The 20,036-nt window shown below is 42.9% G+C and overlaps 2 protein-coding genes across 3 annotated transcripts in view; one reads left to right on the top strand and one right to left on the bottom strand.

Annotated features, from left to right (window-relative positions):
- The window catches only part of LOC147612900 (uncharacterized), a 73,869-nt gene that overhangs the window by 31,214 nt on the left and 22,619 nt on the right, over nt 1-20,036 (bottom strand). The gene's annotated exons all lie outside the window — the stretch shown is intronic.
- Nucleotides 1,815-13,230, top strand: LOC147612901 (uncharacterized). Its single transcript, XM_086782104.1, has 13 exons — nt 1,815-1,853; nt 4,187-4,394; nt 4,490-4,937; nt 4,993-5,000; nt 5,135-5,235; nt 5,321-5,452; nt 5,528-5,840; nt 6,240-6,497; nt 6,595-6,885; nt 6,969-7,219; nt 7,301-7,378; nt 7,483-7,684; nt 13,187-13,230. Exons 1-13 carry the CDS (start codon nt 1,815-1,817, stop codon nt 13,228-13,230), a joined length of 2,373 nt encoding a protein of 790 aa, XP_086638230.1.

Below are 20,036 nucleotides of genomic sequence, written 5' to 3'. Positions count from 1 at the left end.
ACTCATTGCAATTTGCAAACAACACCAAAAATTAAATACATTGAAGGAGTTCCAACATGGACTATGCGCAATACCAAAAAGTAAAAATTACATCATCAAGCAGCTAGTCGCAAAGCTTGCTGCAACTCTCTTTTAGTGAGGGCTGCTTGGTGAATAAACTTTTGGTGATCCACATTCAAGTCCAGCTCATGCATATAAATAAAGTAAAGGTGTTTGCAAGGCATGTATCTTTTGCCTTTGCGATCCCGATTTTGAAAGTCATCGCATGTGCAAGAAGGAAAAGCTGAAACAGTAACCAAGTAGTTTTGTCCTTTCTTGATGCTTCCTTCAGTCGATAAAGTGTATTCAACATGCTCCTTTGGCACAACAACCCTACACCCATGAACAGTGCAAATAAGCTCTGCAGCCCTTTTGATTCTATCCCGCATTTCTTTGTTCACCACCCTGGCAACAATCACTAGCTTTCCATTGCGGTTCATGGGTCGCACATCAGCATCATCATGACTTGCAAGAGGAGTCCCTACTTGTTGATGTGCCTCTGCACTAATGTTCTTCAAATCAAAGCCTGCCTTTGACAATGCAGATATTTCTGTAGAATCCAATGAAGTTCCAATTGCAACGGGCCACACAGCAGGTCTAGTACTTGGTTTCTCGATTACATTGTGAGAGGGCTCCCAGGTATGGTCAACATTACTTCCACAAAACCATACAAATTGTTTCCTGGTTCCAGAGGGGATTTCAATGAGTCCCTCAAAACATGGTGCTGGCACTCCTAGTAATCCTGCCCTACCTTTTTTATCAGTAAGTTCATTACATTTTCGTTTCTCATTTCTCAAGTATCCTTGGCACCGCACCTTACTCCCTGGTGTTGTCCTTCTGATTGCCCACCTTGTTGAATGTATTTCCACCTCTCCCTCATTATGTACTTCCTGCAAAACATTGGGTGCACCGTGATGTTGTGTGTTGTAAGTGACATACTCATACTCTGGTCGGTGTGAATCTCCCTCTTTGATAGGATTCTTTAATACACCTCATCTTTTTCGCCGAACAGACCTAGAATCACCATCTGCGGAGAGAGACCTATTGGCAGCCTCCAGCTCTACAGCAGCCTCATTTGTGAGATCAACAATTTCTCTTGCCGCAGGTGGGATTGCACTTGTTGAGGCCCGTCTCTTAAGTTTCTCCAATCCAGGACCGTTTAATTCGGGTAAATGACAGAACGCTCTAGATGACAGAACGCTCTAGAGAGAGTATGCTTGGCAGAGATGTACAGAGCGAACGAGTGCTCGATAGGGAGCCTACAAAGTATTAAGGCTAAATAATATCTCCGGAGAGACAGAGAGAGAGAGAGCCCATAGAAAGGAATTAAGGCTAGAGATTGATGGACGCGAGTGTGGGAGACCCTGGAAAGTGAACTCGGATTAGAGAGAGAGAGAGTTAGAGAGAGTTAGAGAGCCTTTTATTTGGGTAGGTGTGTGTGAGTTAGAGCGCCTTTTACTCGGGTGAGACCCTGGAAAGTGAACTCGGATTAGAGAGTTAGAGAGAGTTAGAGAGCCTTTAATTTGGGTAGGTGTGTGTGAGTCAGAGAGCCTTTAATTTGGGTGTGTGTGAGTTTGTTGACTCTAGTTCGTTGCATCTCCCCCTGAGCAATCTCTTCAGCAAGTTCGTTCATCTGCGCCCGAGCAAGTTCGCTCTCCCGAACATTGCCTTCAGCCTCTGCGCCCGAGCATTGTCTTCCGCCTCTGCGCCCGAGCATTCTCCCGAGCATTGCCTTCAGCCTCTGCGTGGGACGAGGAGATCAGTGGGCAGCACACATGAAGCGTGGGACAAGGAGATCAGTGGGCAGCAGCAAGGTATTTCGAGTCCATTTCGCCAGCGAAATAGTGTGTGTGTGTTTGTGAGAAAGGCGAAGAATATTAGTGTGTGTGTGTGTTTGTGCGCTCGCCTCCTTCTGTCATGCCCTACCGTTCATCTATGGCGTAGACAACTCATGTATGGTAGAGATATGGTGGGACAACAATGCGTATAGATATGGTGATCAACCAAAAACACACACCCACACTATTTCGCCAGCGAAATAGTGTTTGTGTGTGTTTTTGTGGTAACCAAAACTCACACACACACTATTTCGCCAGCGAAATAGTGTGTGTGAGTGTGTTTGTGTAGACAACATGCACTTTTGATGCGAGTCTAAACCTTGTGAGCCTAAACTTTGGTCACTTTCCTCTCATCTGATCAAGAATAAGAAAAGAACCTATGAGATAAATCTTGATTCCACCACTCAAGTCACAACAGCCATAAACTAGGTTAATAAAACTTCATGAGAGGGAAATGTGAGCCATAAGACCATTCGATTGAGCAAGGCATTTGTCAACAGTTTGTTGGGTGATGAATCGCAGAGCACATGAATTGAGTTTTTATAGACTTATTGGACATGTAGTTACATGGTGTATTTAAGACTCACTAGCATGGAAAGCTAGTCCATGCCTTGGGAATTCAAATACACGTGTAGCCTGTGTAGGGGCTCATTGAATCTATGATACTAGAGACAGACAAGCTAAGGATAGAGTTAACTCTAATCTTCACCTTGTTGGATGATGATAAATGACCATATGAAAGATGGCTCAAGAGGGGTAAAATTGGCAAAGAGAAATCAGAGTGTGCTCAGGCGTGCATGACACAATAAGGACCATACATGCATGAGCATTGGAGGGATAGCTGATAGCTCATGAGGGCAAGTAGGAGCAAGATATGGCACAAGAGCAGTAAGTAACTGGCTACTCGGGAGGCGACTGCCTTCCCTATATTATGAGGGAAGGACTGCCTTATCTACGGACACTCACCAGAGCTATAGGAGTACAATTGTCAGAAAAGTTTGGACAATCAGAACTACACACACACACACACACAGACACACACACACACATGCCTTTCCTCCCCTATGTCTACCCTAGAGTGTCCGCCGACTGTGATGATGGGTTCTGCTAAGAACAGAAACTGGAGGATATACACTACAGGAAACCAAAAACACACACCCACACTATTTCGCCAGCGAAATAGTGTTTGTGTGTGTTTTTGTGGTAACGAAAACTCTCACACCCACACTATTTCGCCAGCGAAATAGTGTGTGTGAGTGTGTTTGTGCGCTCGCATTTTCGTCCCGAGGCGTAGACAGCCTGCACTTTTGATGCAATAGAGGTGTGGCGGATCCAAATTACATACAATCAAAAACACACACCCACACTATTTCGCCAGCGAAATAGTGTTTGTGTGTGTTTTTGTGGTAACGAAAACTCACACACCCACACTATTTCGCCAGCGAAATAGTGTGTGTGAGTGTGTTTGTGCGCTCGCATTTTCGTCCCGAGGCGTAGACAGCCTACACTTTTGATGCAATAGAGGTGTGGCGGATCCAAATTACAGACAATCAAAAACACACACCCACACTATTTCGCCAGCGAAATAGTGTTTGTGTGTGTTTTTGTGGTAGCCAAAACTCATACACACTATTTCGCCTTTTCATAGTTGCAGGATTATGTCGTGATGGCCAAGCTCAGAAGATTATCAAAAACACACACACACACTCATTGCAGATTATCAAAAACACACACACACACACTATTTCGCCAGCGAAATAGTGTTTGTGTGTGTTTTTGTGGTAACTAAAACACACACATACACTATTTCGCCAGCGAAATAGTGTATGTGTGTGTTCTTGTGAGCATACCTATCTATCCTCCACTCAATGCAATGTGGAAACCTTCCCAACTTGGAGTACACATCCATCCTCCACTCAATGCAATGTGGAAAGGTATTTGTGATGAAGACTTTTTCGATTTGAATTGAAGGGCATGTGTAGAGCGGTGATGATGAAGACGAGAGAGGCAAAATATTTGCCTTAGGTAAACACTATTTCGCCAGCGAAATAGTATGTGTGTGTGTGTGTTTGTGAACAGGGCGAAGACTATTTCGCATGTATGTGTTATGAAATTTTTCTTATGCCTTGAAATTTCCTCGTTTTGGTTAATTGAGGTGCATGAATGCCTTGAAATTTGTGAATTTGTCTTATGCAACTCTGAATGCATGTAATGTCAAGTGTTTTTCCATCCTTATGTATTTCGCTGGCGAAATAGTGTTGCAAAGAACAATGTCTTGTATAATCACTTGCTCTTAATGTCTTTTGTAGTCACCTGCTCTTGGAAAAAGGAAGACATCAACGGCCAAGAATGTGGGAAGAAAGCGAAAATCTCCACCTAGTGATGGCAGTGAAAAGACCATTGAAATGGCAGAGAGTGGTCAAGGGAGTCACATTCAAAAGGAAGTTAGCAAAGAAGCTGGAGACAAAGTTCTAACTGAGCCTTTCATACCGATTCAACAACAGGTTGATGCTTCTAGTGACAAGGATGAGAAAGATGTGGATGATCTTATTCCACAATCCATCATCAAGCCACATGGGTCTGAGTTCATAGACAGCTTGGCACTTAATCAGGGTTCCATGCCTCTCCATTGATCCCTCTGTGTAGATGCTTGGTCAACGAGAGGGTGCGAGAGCTTCGAAAAGATCTCTCATTGTTAAAGAAGGTTTTTGAAGAGGAAGGATATTTGATGATGAAAGGTATGTTTGTTCTCTCCATAAATCTACCAGATGGCAGCACAAAGGATGTGGATGAAGATATCATGAAGACATGGGACAAAAACTGGCAGCTTATCAATGAAGAGTTTGAGGAGGAGATTGCATCTAAAGATGAGTGGTCTATGTTAAGTGGAAAGATGTTTTATGTTTGGGAGGGAAATCACAGGACCGCTTCTTGGCTTGAGAGCATCAAGGAGATGTATCGTAATGATAAGAAGAAACATGTTCGAGTTATGGCGCAATTCATTGTGCCTAATCAACAAGATGAGATGAGGCTTATCGCTGCACTTCAAAGAATAAACATGTGAGTATTACACATTTTGTATATTCAACATTGTATTTATGGTTGTTTTGATTAGTTCTTATGGTTGTTTCTATTTATTTCATGAAGAATGAATGAAGAGGCTATTGTAAAGACAAACCTCAAAGATTACTTATTCCATACAAGCACGGTTTGCTCTCTTGATCCATCTAATTTCACTGACTCCTTCACGGAAGAAGATAAGAGGTCCATGGAGAAGGCCAGGTCTAGGGAGGCACAATCTGGAAGGCGAGTTTGGTATCCTCTCACTCAAGCTATTCTTGGACCCATTGTATATGGGGTAAGTACTTAATAAAGGTGGTTAAGAATGTTACTTTGCTATCTTTGTCATTAAGTGTTTTTTTAATGGCTGTTATTTTTTGAAGAATAAATGGAAATCAGATTTAGAATTGGCAATTAAGAAGATTCCCTCAAGCTTGGCAAAGGATGAGCGTATTAAGGCTGAGACACTAGCTAGGAGGAGTATCGTTAAATCCTATAATAGAAGGATGACACGGGTTTGTATCTTCTGCTTTTGGTTCTTTGGCATCACAAGCATTTCTTCTTCTAATTCTTTTCTGTTGGTGGCACAGAATCTTTCGGTGGTAAATCCATCTAATTCAGAGGAGTGGTTCAATGTATTATGGAAGCTGCCCTTTGAGGATGAGAAGTTTAAGATCTCAATTGAGAAACTTTATGCCATTTCTAGTGTTGCTTGTTCCCAAAATCTCAAGCTGAAAATGTTAAAGATGTTAGGTGCAGATGAGAATTTTCGGCAGAGCTATGGTATGCCACTTGGAGATCACCACTACATTCCTTGGCTTGCAAAGGAGGTTTGGATGGATCAGGTATTGGAGGATGCCACACGGCTTCTACACCAAGTGGTAGATTCTACTCAGGGGGTGAATAAGGTGGAGCTACCTGCCGATGTGCACATAGAGACTTATTTTGCAGATATTGTAAACCGTTATAGAGGAGTGCTGTTTTATGAACAACAGAAAGAGATGAGTGTGGCAACTCCGCCGGCCAAGCATGTGGATCTGAAAAACTCCTCAAGACGGTTGGTTTATAGGTAATTCTCTTTTTGCATTGTTTCTTGAAATCTTATGAACCGTGTTTATTTTTTAGTTGATTTATTATATCTCTTTTGTAGGTTTTTAATGCATCTAATAGCCAAGAAAACAATCAATGGTCTGCCTGACATATGCAAGGCTTGGGTTGTGATTTCTCCTCCAACCTATAGTATGTATACCTCTTCCATCTTTCGTGAAGGTAAAGATCCTAATGGAGTGTTTATCTTGACGGATTGGGAGAGAAAGCATTGCCCTTGGTGGATTGACATGAAGAAAGGAGAGTGCCTAGAGGAGGAGAAGGAGAGATACCTTCAACATTTAAAAGGAGAATGCAAATCTGATTCTGGGTCATCAGGCGAGATGTCAGAGGAGCAAAGGAAGAAAATGGAGGCAGAGTTGAAATCTATCAAAGAGAGAGAAGAGCTAGAGATGCATGCTTTGGGAAAAAACAAGGGGCGTCCCTCTCAAAAAAAGGGAGATGTAATAAAAGGTAACATTGGGTTCTTCTGGATTGTATTTAAATATTTGTTTTTAATAGTTTTCTGGATTTTATTAATTTGTTTTTTTGTTGGACATACTATCTATAGACACCCGTAATTTGGAGAGTCCTATAGCACACAAGACAAGTACCAAGGGAGCTATGGTGTATGCTCCACTTTCTAGCTTTTTGTTCGTGGAGAAGCATGGAGTCAAAAATCATTCCAAGGTTTGGATTTACGATTACATAGTGCTTGGAAAAGAGTTTGCATCCGGAAACTTCAATGAGGGGTTTGCTTTTATGAGGGAGTTTTATGTGCGTTTGGGTGGAGGTCCAAAGATGAGAAATTCCAAGCCAAGTAGTTGGAGTGTTGACCTTACTTTCATTGATCTTCCTACTGGTAAAACTTTTTTAATGTATACTCCTTTTTTGTGATGGTGTTTGTGTAAAAGGAACTTGCTGACATACATGATTAATATGCAGGTTTGCCTATTCATGGGTTTCAAGGTATTCCACAATGGAATGTCCTTACAGATGACCACATGAAGTTCTCTCTATTGGCGGCATCATGTGTTATGGATGATATGGGATGGGTCTTAGTGTTTTGCTTGAGTTCTTCTCTTGTTTCTGTGGAGCGCTTTGCAAAGCGTACAGGCTTGGAGCTAGGTTTCAGATGGATTATGGAGAGCTCTGAGTCATTATCTCTGCTACAAAAGCATGGACATATGCAAAAGGTTTAAGACTATTCACTTGAATGTTAATTCTTGCTATTTGTCATCTAATATTGTGTTGTTTTTTCTTTGTTGCCTGTATAGGTGAATGTATTTTATGCTTTGGCATTCCACAAGAGGGGAAAGGATCCTCCTTTCAATAGTGAGAGTGCATTAAAAATTGAATGACACTTTCAGTACTTATTAGGAGTGCATTGAATTTAAATGATTGGAGGTTACTTTTGAATGTGATCACTTAATACTATGTGTATTTCAATTTGTAGGTGGGAAATATTTTGCAGCAGGACCTCTCTTGTGAGATTATTGGTCATTACTTACCTTCAAGCAATAGAGCACGACGTGGTGGAAAAAGTGGTAGTTGGCGAGGGATTCTAGAGAGGAGTCCCTCTCATATGCTTATGTTTACTGAGGCTCTTTGCCCACGAACAGGTACAATATTGGAGTTGGGGGTTGGGACGGGCCTATATTAAAGACATCTATGCACACCGGTCGTGGTTGCTTGGTCATTGATAATGATGAGGAGATATGCAAGGATTACCTTTCACCATATATAGAGGAGATCTATGGCACAAAAAAGGTGGCAGACCTTGGAGAAAGTGACACATCCTCTGGTGATTATGAAGTGTATGATGCACCATCCGACTAGTAAGTAAAACATGCATGTCTTTCTATTACATTTTTCTTTTCTCTTTTTCTTTGATGTTGTCATGGAAGTTTAAAGTGAGTTACCATGTTATGCAGAGGCAATGGCAATACACATGACAAGCACCACTGTGGATGATCGATCATTGGGACGGGAGAAACGTAGGAGAAGGTGTATTTTTCTTGATGATGAAGCAAATGAGAAGTAGTCTTTTGCATAGCGCTATTTTTGGATTATGTGGATTCATGCTTTCCTGTCCCCCCACACAGACTCATAGCTTCATTTTTTGAGCTTGATAGATGATGTATTACTTGACTCTTGTATTAGGTGGATTGCAGGTCTATGTCATAAAGGATTCACAAGCCATTCTCTTGTTTTGTTGGTACTTTTTGTAGCTTGATGATTAATGTTTTTCTGTAGCTTCATAAGATACATGAGTATGTTTGAGGCTAGAGATGTTAGAACCCTGAAATCATGCACATCGCATGAATTTGGTTCTCACTTGAACTAAAGAACAATGAACCTTCTTGTTGGCAACTTAGATGATTTAATATCACATTCATGGACCTTTACTAAAATTGCACATAGTCCTAGACATGATGAAATTTGCCCAATATATCTCTTAAATCCATCTATAATACTTTTGTTGATGATGCGTTTTTCAAAATTTTTCTCTGTATTGACTAGAAACTTGTAACAAGGACCTAATTGTTTGCCTATTGATTTCCTTTGATGCATCTTCCATGTGCACCTTGGTTGAGGGTGTCACACTTTGCACTAGCTCCATCTTTTCATGCATTGGATCATGTTGCTCTCTTGGACAATCCTATAGCCCCCTCTTCCCCCTTGGACTAGTCCATCACGTAGACTCACAAATTGGACTACCCTCTTTTTGAAGCTTCTTGTTTGTGCCACCTTACACTTTCTTATTGTCTTAAATACATATGACCTTAATTATTGATAGATGATGTCTTCTTCTTAAATTCAAACCCTCCTTATCATTCATAGTAAAACTCAGCTTTTATCTTCTCATGAAGGAGCACTTCTTGAGTTTGGATATATGCAAGCTTTATGCATAAGTCTACCTATATGTGTGAGTAAGGTGTATATGTGAGATCCCATGTATCTAAGAATATTTAAAATGATGCTTTGGACAATCTTTAACAAACTAACCTTGTTGCATTCCAGTTCTATGTCATGACATGCCATTTTGCATTCTTCTTTATTGTTATTAAACAACTCCAAGCAGCCAACCAGTTAAAGCATATTCTTGTGGCTCCTCTTTCAGGAGGTATTGTATTTCATAGGGAAATAAGGTTTTATTATTATCTCGGAATTGTTGCTCATAAAATACCCTTGCTCGCAACGCTCATTGGTTTACGCTCATTGTATTGACGCACCCATCCTTCGGCAACCCTATATTACAGCTATGAGGATGGAGACAAAAGTCTTAGATGATGGCTCAGCATATGCAAGAATAAGGAGCAAAGATGGCAAGAAAGCTGTTCAGTTCTTGACAGTTTGCATTAACCATGAAAGGAACCGCGAGTCTCTTCGAGAACAATCACTCCCAAAGATAAACAGAGAATTCATGAACTACAGGGAGATGAGGGATTTTGGCCAGGTGCCATTGTAAAGCGGGATTGCAATGGTACAAGGGGCAATGAGTTCTCGCAGGACTCAATCAATGTAAATAACTTTTCAGCAAACTTTCAGAGATTCTCTAGCTATGGGTCAATAGTCTTTGTAAAAAGCAAGGATTTGAAGCGTGGTATACGTCAATATGTACAAAATGTACAAAAAAGTCTTGAGCAATGTGGTCTTTTGGAGAAAAATGAGTTTATTTCAGGTGTGCTTGACGAGGTGTCATTTGTGGATACTATGGGTGAGCTTTTTGCCATGGAAAGCGCATGCTTACAAGGTGGGAATGAGATGGTAAAAGTGTGTCATCTGTGGGGATGTATGATATAATCCAGGAATTTGAGGGAATGGAATGTAAAAACATGTATTGTGAGATGGATGCTCGTGTTGATACAAAGTATAAAACGGTTGCAAAGAAGGTGAAACCAGTTGCCTTGCCCCTGCCACCAGAAAGCAAGGAGAAGATAGATGAAGCCTCTATGCAACCGAATCTCAGAGATCCGAAGAAAATTGGGCATAAGTTTACACAGGAAACCCTAATAGAGCTGAAGATCGGTGACAAGGATTTCCTGTTACCAGTTGAAAAGGAATGCTTTGAGGAGATGCTTGTAAAACATGGGAAGGCCTTTGCTTTTCAGCCCATGAGATAGGCTGTGTTGATCCAAGCGTAATAGCGCCAATGGTTATCTTCATTGTTCCACATGTGCCCTGGAACTTGCGGCCGATTCCAGTACCAAAAGCTCTCTTGCCAAAGCTGATGGAATTACTAAAAGAAAAGATCAGGATGGGAATTTTGGAGCCATCATGCGCTCCATACTCCAACAGATGGTTTACCGTGCCAAAGAAAAATGAAGCATTGCGCTTCATTCAAGACATGCAACCTGTAAACAAGGTCACAATCAGGAATGTGGGAGCAGGTCCGATTGTGGACGAGTTTGCAGAAGCATTTGCAGGGAAAGCTATATACTCTATGGGTGATCTGTATTCGGGATATGATCAGTTCCAGCTGGATATACAAAGCAGGGACATGACCACAATGAAAACTCCTTTGGGTTTGGTAAGGATGTGCACCTTACCACAGGAAGCCACCAACTCAGTGGCGCATATGATGAATGGAATGAATAAAGTCTTACGAGACTTCATACCACAAATAACTATGCCTTTTCTGGATGATGTGCCCATAAAAGGCTGTGATGAAAAAGATAAAGATGGGGATTTGGATTCGAAAGGGTGCCGCAAGTTTGTGGCAAATCATATAAAAGATTGTGATAAAATTCTATCCAGGCTTGAAGAGGTGAATCTTACTTTGTCTGGATTGAAATCAGTGTTTGGGGTTGGTGAAGTACTAATCGTGGGACATCTTTGTAGTACTAATGGGCGCAGACCTTATCCAGCCAAGATAGATGCGATACAAAGAATGAAAGAGATATGCATTAATGTTACAGAGGTGAGGAGATTTCTTGGTGCATGTGTCTTTTATGTTATATGGATCCCACATTATGCACATGTAGCAGATCCTCTCTACCAACTTTTGAGGAAAAATCAGAGATTTTTATGGAGTGCTGCATATATTAAAGCTATGCGGAAGCTGAAATGTCTGCTCCAATCATCACCTACTCTAAGGAAGGTAGATTATGAGTGTGGCAGGCCTGTGATTGTAACAGTTGATACTAGTCCTACTGGGATAGGATGGGCAGTAGGGCAAGATAAAGAGGATGATCACAGGTATGTAATCAGGTTTGGAGCAAAGGTACTGAGCATTCGCCAGCGAAATTATCCGCAGATCAAGAGGGAGTTATTGGGAGTAGTCACTGCTCTAAAATGTGAAAAAGAATATCTTATTGGAGCATCCGTGCTTGTGGAAACTGATTGCTTGCCACTCCTTGGGATGATTGCAAGCTGCACCACTCCAGATATCGCTATGCTCAGGTGGATTGCCTATATCAAGTCACTAAATCCTGAGTTTAAGCATATTGCAGGAAAGGACAACCCAGTTGCAGATATGCTATCAAGAGCCAGGTATGAAAATGAAGAAGGGATGATTAGTGACATTGATGATGTAGGCACAAAGTTCTATACTACTGCACATGCAAAAGGAGACCATGCTTGCTTATCAAATGCACTTGAGTCTTTTACTGAGGAAATGTATGAAGGAGATTGGTTGCTTATTGGCCAATACTTGAGTACCTTAACAAGGCAGGAAAATTGGTCTGACTTAGAATTCAAGAGGATTCGCAGAAAGGCATATGGGTATTTTCTAAAGAATGGGTACCTGTGGAAGCATCCTAAGCAGAGGAATGCTATGCCACAAAGAGTTATATGTGATAAAGAGACTCAAGGGAAGCTCATGAAAGAATTCCATGAGAGTCTCTGGGCTGGACATCGAAGTGTGTGGGCCACCTTTACCAAAATAAAGGAAAGATATTGGTGGAAAGGAATGTACAAGGATGTATCCCAATATGTGGAAACATGCATGGTATGTCAAATGTACTCGAATGTGCGACATCGTGATGGCCTGCAACCAACCTACCCACCTGCCATGCACTACAAATGGGTAGTGGATCTAGTTACAATGCCCTTGGGAATCTGGCAAATGCGGTACGTAGTACTTGCAAGAGAAGACCTGACAAATCAGGTGGAAGGGCGTGCTCTTAGAACAAAGAGCACGGAAACAGTATGCAAATTTCTCTTGGAAGATGTGATTTGCCGGTATGGTTGTGTTGGGAAAATAACAGCTGACAGGGGTGAGCTAGATGCTGAAGAAGCAAGGGAATTCTTTTCTAGAATTGGCATCAAATTGGCCCTAACATGTGCTTACAACCCTGAGAGCAATGGTAAAAGCGAGCGAGGACATCCTCTAATCATTAAAGCTTTGGCTAAGGCATGCAGAGGAAGAATGTGGGAGTGGCCAAGGCTGCTACCATATGCTTTATGGACTGACCGTACAACTCATAGCTCAGTGACAGGATACATGCCTGCAGAATTAATGTATGGTCAGAAGCCGGTAATGCCAGTTGAAGAAGTAGTCCCAACTTGGAATGTATTACCCTGGGTGGAAGAATTGAACAGAGAAGACCTCCTTGCATTGCGAATGAGGCGGTTGGAGAGAAGGCCTGAAGATGTAGAGCTTGCTAAAGCTCGTTTGAAAGATGCAAGGTTGAAAAATAAAGAAAGATTTGATAGAAGACACAGACTCCGGCCAAAAACCATTGAAGAAGGTGATTGGGTCCTAATGTATGATAGTAGTCTTGACAACCAGTTCACTGTGCAAAGGAAGTTTGCAAAAAGATGGTTTGGCCCTTACATTGTCAAGCATGTGCATGGAAATGCCACGTATACCCTGTGTGAGCTTGATGGAACAGAGATAAAGAATCTTGTAGCACGCAAAAGGATCAAGATGTTTAAAAGAAGGCATGACAGTGATCCTTTTGATTCGCAGGGAACTCAAGATGAGAGGCTTGATAGTGATAGCATGGATATGGTTGAAGAGGAAGAGGATGATCTTCCTGGTAATGTAGAAGATGAAGACAACATCCAGATATATGTGGATCTTAATGATGACTTGGCACATATCGGAGGATGTGCAGGTTTAGAAGGGGTGGATGTCGTGCCATGGCACGTCTATGGTGTGAAACCATGCATGTGAGGCCATTAAATGCAAATCCAGATGCATTCGCTGCAGGTACACTATTCGTGGATCTTGGGTTGCACTTCCTTGGGTTCCAACTGAAGGCCAAGATGCTAACGTGGAGGCATGGTGTGAGCTTGCGTAAAACTGAAACGCTTTCTAGTTGCTCAGACTCTAGCACCCGACTAGAGCGTAGATGCATGTGACGTGGGTATCCTACGGGCGTTGGTAACTACCCTTGAAGCCCACACAAGTGGTTTCTCAGGTGTTTCGCACCCCGTTTTTACTTGTTTTTGTCTTGTTTCAACCCGTTTTTATCCCCTTACTTATGGTCGAAACTGGACTAAGGCGTGTGATAGCTCAAGACAAGCGTATCGTCCAAGGGGTCCTAGCGTGCTTTACAGCACAATAATCGCCTATCCGGAGCTCCCATGGTCCTCAGAACACTCTATTTGTGTCTAGGTGTGAGGCCTAATTTAAAAGTCCAAGGGTGCCTTTGGGGGAAAAGATGAAGGCTTTGTCCCACATGTCCACTCCACTCCTTGGGGGGTAGACTACATATAGAGCTTCACTCCCCTTAAGCTTTCACTTGAAAGAAAGCTATGGAGGCTCACTCTCCTATATATATATATATCAAAAGATCGAGACCGAGACCGAGACCGCGACCGAGATCGAGGCCGGGGTCGAGGCCGGGTGGGGGGGAGGGGGGGTTTCTTTTCAATTTTTTTCAAATAAAAAATTTCTTTCCACTCCACGCGGGTTTCTTTTTTTTTTTTACGGAAAATATTAACAAACATGTTTTAGGGCCGGCCGCGGCGCCTTGCGCGGCATTGCTACTGTTCTGCCCTCTGTGTACACACACACACACAGCGCGCAGAACTGAGAAATGATTAGATAAAACAGAATCCAAAAAACAAACGAAAGTCAACAGCATACACACAATCACGTCTCTCTTTGCCTTTGCCTTTGACTTTAAATAGCAGCCCGAGATGCATTTGGAGCTTGGTGTAGGGCATGTCCCCGGCAAACGGCGCCAAAAATGTGCGCTCTTGCCGCACGTGTCGGAGCTGGGGACTTGCCAGCCACCGTATGCGAGCCACGAATGGGTGCAAGCACACAACCAAAAACCAGCAAGCTCAAACAGGGAGCAATGGTGTGTCACTCACCACTCAGACCGCCGTCGTGAAGGATTCTTGCGCCGAGATGAAGAAGGAGCCGCGCCGCCGCTCTACCGCCGTGCCACCACGCAATGCGCTATTATGGACCTTTTCAGGTATTGGAAAAGATTGGTGAGGTGGACTATCGCTTGAAGCTACCAGATCACTGGAGGATTCACAATGCATTTCATTGGAGTCTACTTAGACCTTTCCATCAGGATGTGCCTGAGGATGTATCAGATGAGGCTCAGCCGGAAGTTGAGGAACTTGATGAGATTCTTATTCCAGAGCATATACTGGCACATAAGAAAAGAAAGATACGAGGTAAAGTTTCCCGTCGCTATCTTGTGAAGTTCAAGAACTGTTCACCGATGGATGCGAAGTGGATGAAGGAAGGTGACTTAACAGATTCACCTCAGGTTTTGCAGCTTTAACTCGATGCCTTTGAGTTGGAGCCGACTTTTGTTACGGCTCATTCAGGTTCAGCAAAGCATGAGTCTAGAGCATTGCCTGACGCTCAAGAGGGGGGAGTAGCACCTCCACTCCCTTGATACAAACAGGCTTAGATCACATCTAGAGGTCGCTTGGTGCAGATTTTGTCTCACCCGAAGGTACTGATGGCTGACAGTACATCTGTTTATGGGACTTCTATGATATATGTGTACTAGTCACATCGGGTGTTGTGGTTATGTATGGTTCACAGTGGTATACAACTTGGACTCCTACTACACCATTAGTTTGCAGTGAATGTTGTTACATATGCATGGCTTAGAGAGATTGGGACGCTGATCTTGCCATATTGTACTTTTCACTTTGGATATTTTGCTGTATCACCAGATTGCAATCGAGGATGCTTGCCATTTCTCAAGAGGGGGGTATGTCATGACCCTGTGAAAGTGGAACAGCATAAGTGTCAGCGTGGTGGTTGGTGAGCAAGATAAATGTAAGGTAAATTTTTAAAGATGCAAACTTGGGAGTCCGGACAAAAGAAATATGTGTGGACAGCCCCAAGTATCAATGGGGACCAAGGTTTTTAACTTTCTAAGGTTAACAAATCTTGGGTGGCCGCGGCGCATCACAAGGGTGCTGCAGGTACATATTGGTACGGACAGGTACAGGTGGCTGCTGCAGATTTGCTGACGCTAGCGGCTACAAGTACAATCTAGTACGATCAAGTCGACTAGTGCAAAACTGTGCAGAGCAGTTTGAATACATTGAACATATCTTTCTCTCTTTCTTTCCACTGGCTTATGTCTGCTACAGAGTTGTTTCTTCTGGCCCTTTGTGAGAGGAGGGGTATGGCAGTTTGAAGGGTGGAAACAGACTTGGTCAGTGGATTTGTACTGGGGCTGAGTTTGAAGCCATGAACATGGAACAGCCAGACGTGTGCTCAAGGCTGCCCTGTTGTATTGTCTTGGTTGATTAGAGGAGACCACAATGTGTTGCTTTTGTGGGACACAGATCTGTATGTGAATCCTCTATGCTAAGAGGTCTTGAGGGCTGCCAGATTGGACATGCAGGTTTACTTTCCTTGACTGGCTTTGTTGTACTCAGTTAAACTTTCCATTGAATGTGAATAAAGAAATACCGAAAGGGGCGCCAAGCTTTGGGACCAACAGGTGTCGTTTTCCTTTTTTTTCTCGAGCATTCTAGCTCCTGTTCATTTGTTATTTGTCTGGATTACAATTGGATAGGTGACTGCTAGTCTACTGCACTTTGGTTTCTACCAGAGGCCGGTTTCAACCTAGCCAGTACCTGGAGTACCCAGGTAGACAGTAGACACGAATTATGCATACTTGTTTGTTGACTAGCTTCTGTCTAGTTTTTGCAGAGGGTAAGTATGCATTTATTATATCTAACACATGTGACAGGCCCTGAAGAAGTACCATCAAGAACAAAGACATTGGTCAAAGATAAGGCATAGAGATATTGCCAAATGCCCAGATGACACCACATATATGCAGAAAGACCAAATGCACAAGCTCACCCGACAGGACTAGTACTAGAAAATATTTGAAACATACAGATGTACTTAATGTCACATGTAGAATCCTAGAAATGCTCATCAGAGACTTTCATAGGCCACAACATGGCCCTCATGGTACAAGACTGCTCCAATGCAATCTCCTCTTGAGAAACTTCTTGGCACAATGTCAATCTGATGATCTTCTAATCTGTCTGGCTTCTTGCTTTAGCTTGTCAGGACAATTTGCAGCTATATGTCCCTTGTTTCCACATTGGAAACACTTCCCATCGTTGGCGTATTCCTCACGTTGCTTGAGGGACAATCTTCTTCGAAAGAGTGAACGTTTGTCCTCACTCCGGTCCTTGAGACTCGGTTCTTGATGGGGATCGGTCTTTAAACTTCTTCCTTCGAGGTGGATCCCGGCTATCGTTCTTTGTCGTGCCGTCCATCCAAGGCATGTACAAGGCCTCGGCTTGTAAAGCCTTGTCTTGGGCTTCTTCCAAATTGCTTACATAAGCTCAAGTTGCAATACATTTACAAACTTACGCATCTCCATTAGTGGTGGAATGGGAGTATATGAAGTAAACTTCAAGGAAATTGTTGAAACTTTGTTAAGGTAAGATGTCACATTCTCACCAACTTTCTGCTTTACCTCATCCCATTCCTTCTGCACATCTGCTTCAAAGTTTGCGGATAGGAACTTCTTGTTGATAGTCTTGAAGTCAGCCCATGTCTTCAACTCAGTCCCTTCCTATACCACTTTAAGCCACCAATTCAAGGCGACATCCTTCAAATGCATACGAACCATTCGAAGCTTTGACTTTTTGGAGTAGTCGTCTCCTCCAAAAGCGGCATCAAACTGTAAAAGATAATGCTTTTTGTGTACCCACGTTCCATGAAAAGCATCAAACTTGACGCTCTTCTCACCCGGTTTGAAGTCCATCTTGCCGGTTGATGAAGGCTCCTTTGCCTTCCTTTCCTTTACTTGTCCCGAAGAAGCTACCTCCAAGAGAGTGGGCCTAGGGATAGCCTCCCTGTTTCTTCCACAAGAAATAGACCAGGTAGCTTTGGATCCTTCTGCAATGGTGATTGCTTTGGCCGAAGATAAGCTTTAGCAACAGCTTCAACTCCTTCGGCTTCAATGGCTCAATCCTTGATGAAATCTTCAAACATTCAAGCCCTTCTTTGGTCCTATTCCTTCTTGTCTCTCCAAGCTACAAATTCTTCATCTTGGAGAAACTGTCTAAGTTGCTGAAAATCTCGGTACTCTAACGATGTCATGGCTGTTGTCTCATGAGACGGACTGTCAGTCTTGGTTTCCATCTTGAAGTCTTGGATCGGCCTCATAGTTGTTCCCTTCATTAGGCCCTTGGTCTCCCTCTGCTCTCGACATGGCTCTATCACCCCAAGAAAGTTTCTTCAACAGAAATCTTGCTCTGATACCACTGTAAGCGCCACGGGGCGTGCAGTGACAGACTCAACCACGTGTCCAAGAGTTATAGAGAGAAATGAAATGAAATGAAATGTTATATAAACGTCTTCAAAAGGCCAAAGTGACCTATGAGACCAAAGTTACAACCATGTGACATCTGATACACTGTCTGGAAAAGAAAAGAGAGAGAGAGAGAGAGAGAGAGAGAGAGAGAGAGAAGAAAGAAAGAAAGATATATTAACGTCTACAGGAGGCCAAAGTGGCCTATGAGACAAAAGTACCAATACATCCAAAACTCAAGGAAACTAAATGTCCCGAGTAGAAAATGAAAAGCATAAACTGAAAGACAACTAGCTATAACATGTGGCCAAAGAGGAACTAGTGGCCTGATACAACTTCCAGAAAAAGGCATATCTGATAGAAGTGTGGAACTGGAAAAATGATAGGCTATGGGAAGCTACTGAGATAGACTCATCCCATAATGTCTCGCGCATAGGTAGATCCAGCATAGACAAGCTGAAGCGCCGAGATCATGCCGCACGACGTCGTGCCAATATCACCTATATCCTTTGATAATGTCTCGGCTGGGGCCACCGCCCAACGAGTCGTGGGCGCCGTGCGCTACATAGCTCTCCAACCCTGTCCAAGGTGAATCCTCGAGGTGACTGTGTGGGCCCAGTCGACTCGTTGTCAACGGTGCATGGGGTCGCTGGTGCTCTGAAGAAGTCGGTAAGGGTGCACTGACCTGTGTCTCGGACATGTCCCCCTGTATGGAGCATAGGATATGGTCTCAGTGTCTGGGCACTTCAAGGAGAAAAAGCCCAAGGCAACGCTGGTCCGAGTAGTCCATCACTTTGGACAATGGCCCAAATCCATCTCGGAAGAGGCAATGAAAGCGCCCCTGAATCTCGTAGTACACTGGACACCGAGATTTTGCACAGTACACCACATGAGCAGGGAGCAGGCCCCGCGCCCTTAAAGGAATTTATTCAAGCACAATCCACGAGCACACTGGCCAGGATCAATACAATCAATGAATACCAAACAAACAAATATGCCGATGTAGGATATCCAAGTTGATGTCGATGTGAAGGCACGAGATCTTTGATGCCAAGCACACCATGGGGATGACCCATAAGCATCTCTCACCGGGCTAGTACTAAATCCAATATCCAAATCCAAATCCAATGAATCCAAGTCAAATGAATCCAACTCCAAATTCCAATATCCAAGTCCAAATCCAAATCCAAGTAAACTCAATGCCCAATGTCCAAATCCATTCCAAAAAAACTTAAGACGTTGCTGTCTACAACAAGAAATTTCTGCTTTCCTGAAACACACTCAGAAAAACACACATGCTCCTTGCACTTTCATGCGAGGGTGAGCTTGCTTAACAAGCCAAAAATTCCAAGTATATACATGTATCGCTGGAACCAAAAAGTACAACTTACAAATAAGGTAGTATTTAACCAAAAAGGAAGCGTAACCATCAAAGGATTTGCCAAAATGCATAGCTCGGACTATGACAAAAGTATCCTCAAGTAAAAGAATTACTCCACAAAAAATCCTTGATCATAATAGCCGATCTCAAAGCTCCTAAGACCCAACTTCATACTCATCTGGATCGAAGCAAGTGTGCCTTGTTTGAGTTCGTTGCTTAGACTTATCCTCCAAATCACTCAAAATTATCAATTTTAAGCAATGAAGTGATTCATGGTCACGGAGACCACAATATTCACAAACACGAGAAGACGGTGATGGCTCTGTAAATTGTGGGGACAAAGAACCTGATCAAGCTGAAACCCAACACCGTATTTAACTCTGTACTTTGGTTTTGTTTTCTTTGGAGAGCCATCCTCAAAGCCAGAAGGAAGATCAGGAGTCCTCTCCATATCCTCGTGTCTAACCAGATGCATCATCGAAGAGAATCTAGATCTCCTCTCTTCGTAGCAGGAGTTTCTGTCCAAACCCTCTGGTTGTTGATTCATGTATTGTAGAGGAGGATCTGGGATGACATGTGCACTAGTAGGATTAACATCGATATCCCCGTTCTCCACAGATATCTATAAGCTAGATCTCTGGGGTTTTCTGCATATACCTGAGCAAGATCCCCAAAGATGTCCATAACATCTCGATCTCGAGCCACTCTGCCCTGGAGAAGCCTATTAACATAAGGATCCCTTCTATAGAGTGTCAATAAGGCTTCTTTGTCAGCCAATCGCTTCAAAAGCTTATCCAATTCCTCACAAAAGGACTGTTGCTAGCTATCGAGAGTCTTTTGAAATATAGCAAACGTTTGCTCAAAAAGCTTGTCTGGATCGTAACCCAACAAAATTGACCTGTCCATGATATG

Source organism: Cibotium barometz, chromosome 44 (genome assembly GCF_041138505.1).
Source record: "Cibotium barometz isolate CiBa-2024 chromosome 44, ASM4113850v1, whole genome shotgun sequence".
In the NCBI taxonomy this organism is placed as follows: Eukaryota; Viridiplantae; Streptophyta; class Polypodiopsida; order Cyatheales; family Cibotiaceae; genus Cibotium; species Cibotium barometz.
The sequence above is the reverse complement of the archived record's forward strand: the minus strand, read 5'-3'. Positions and strand labels throughout refer to the sequence as shown.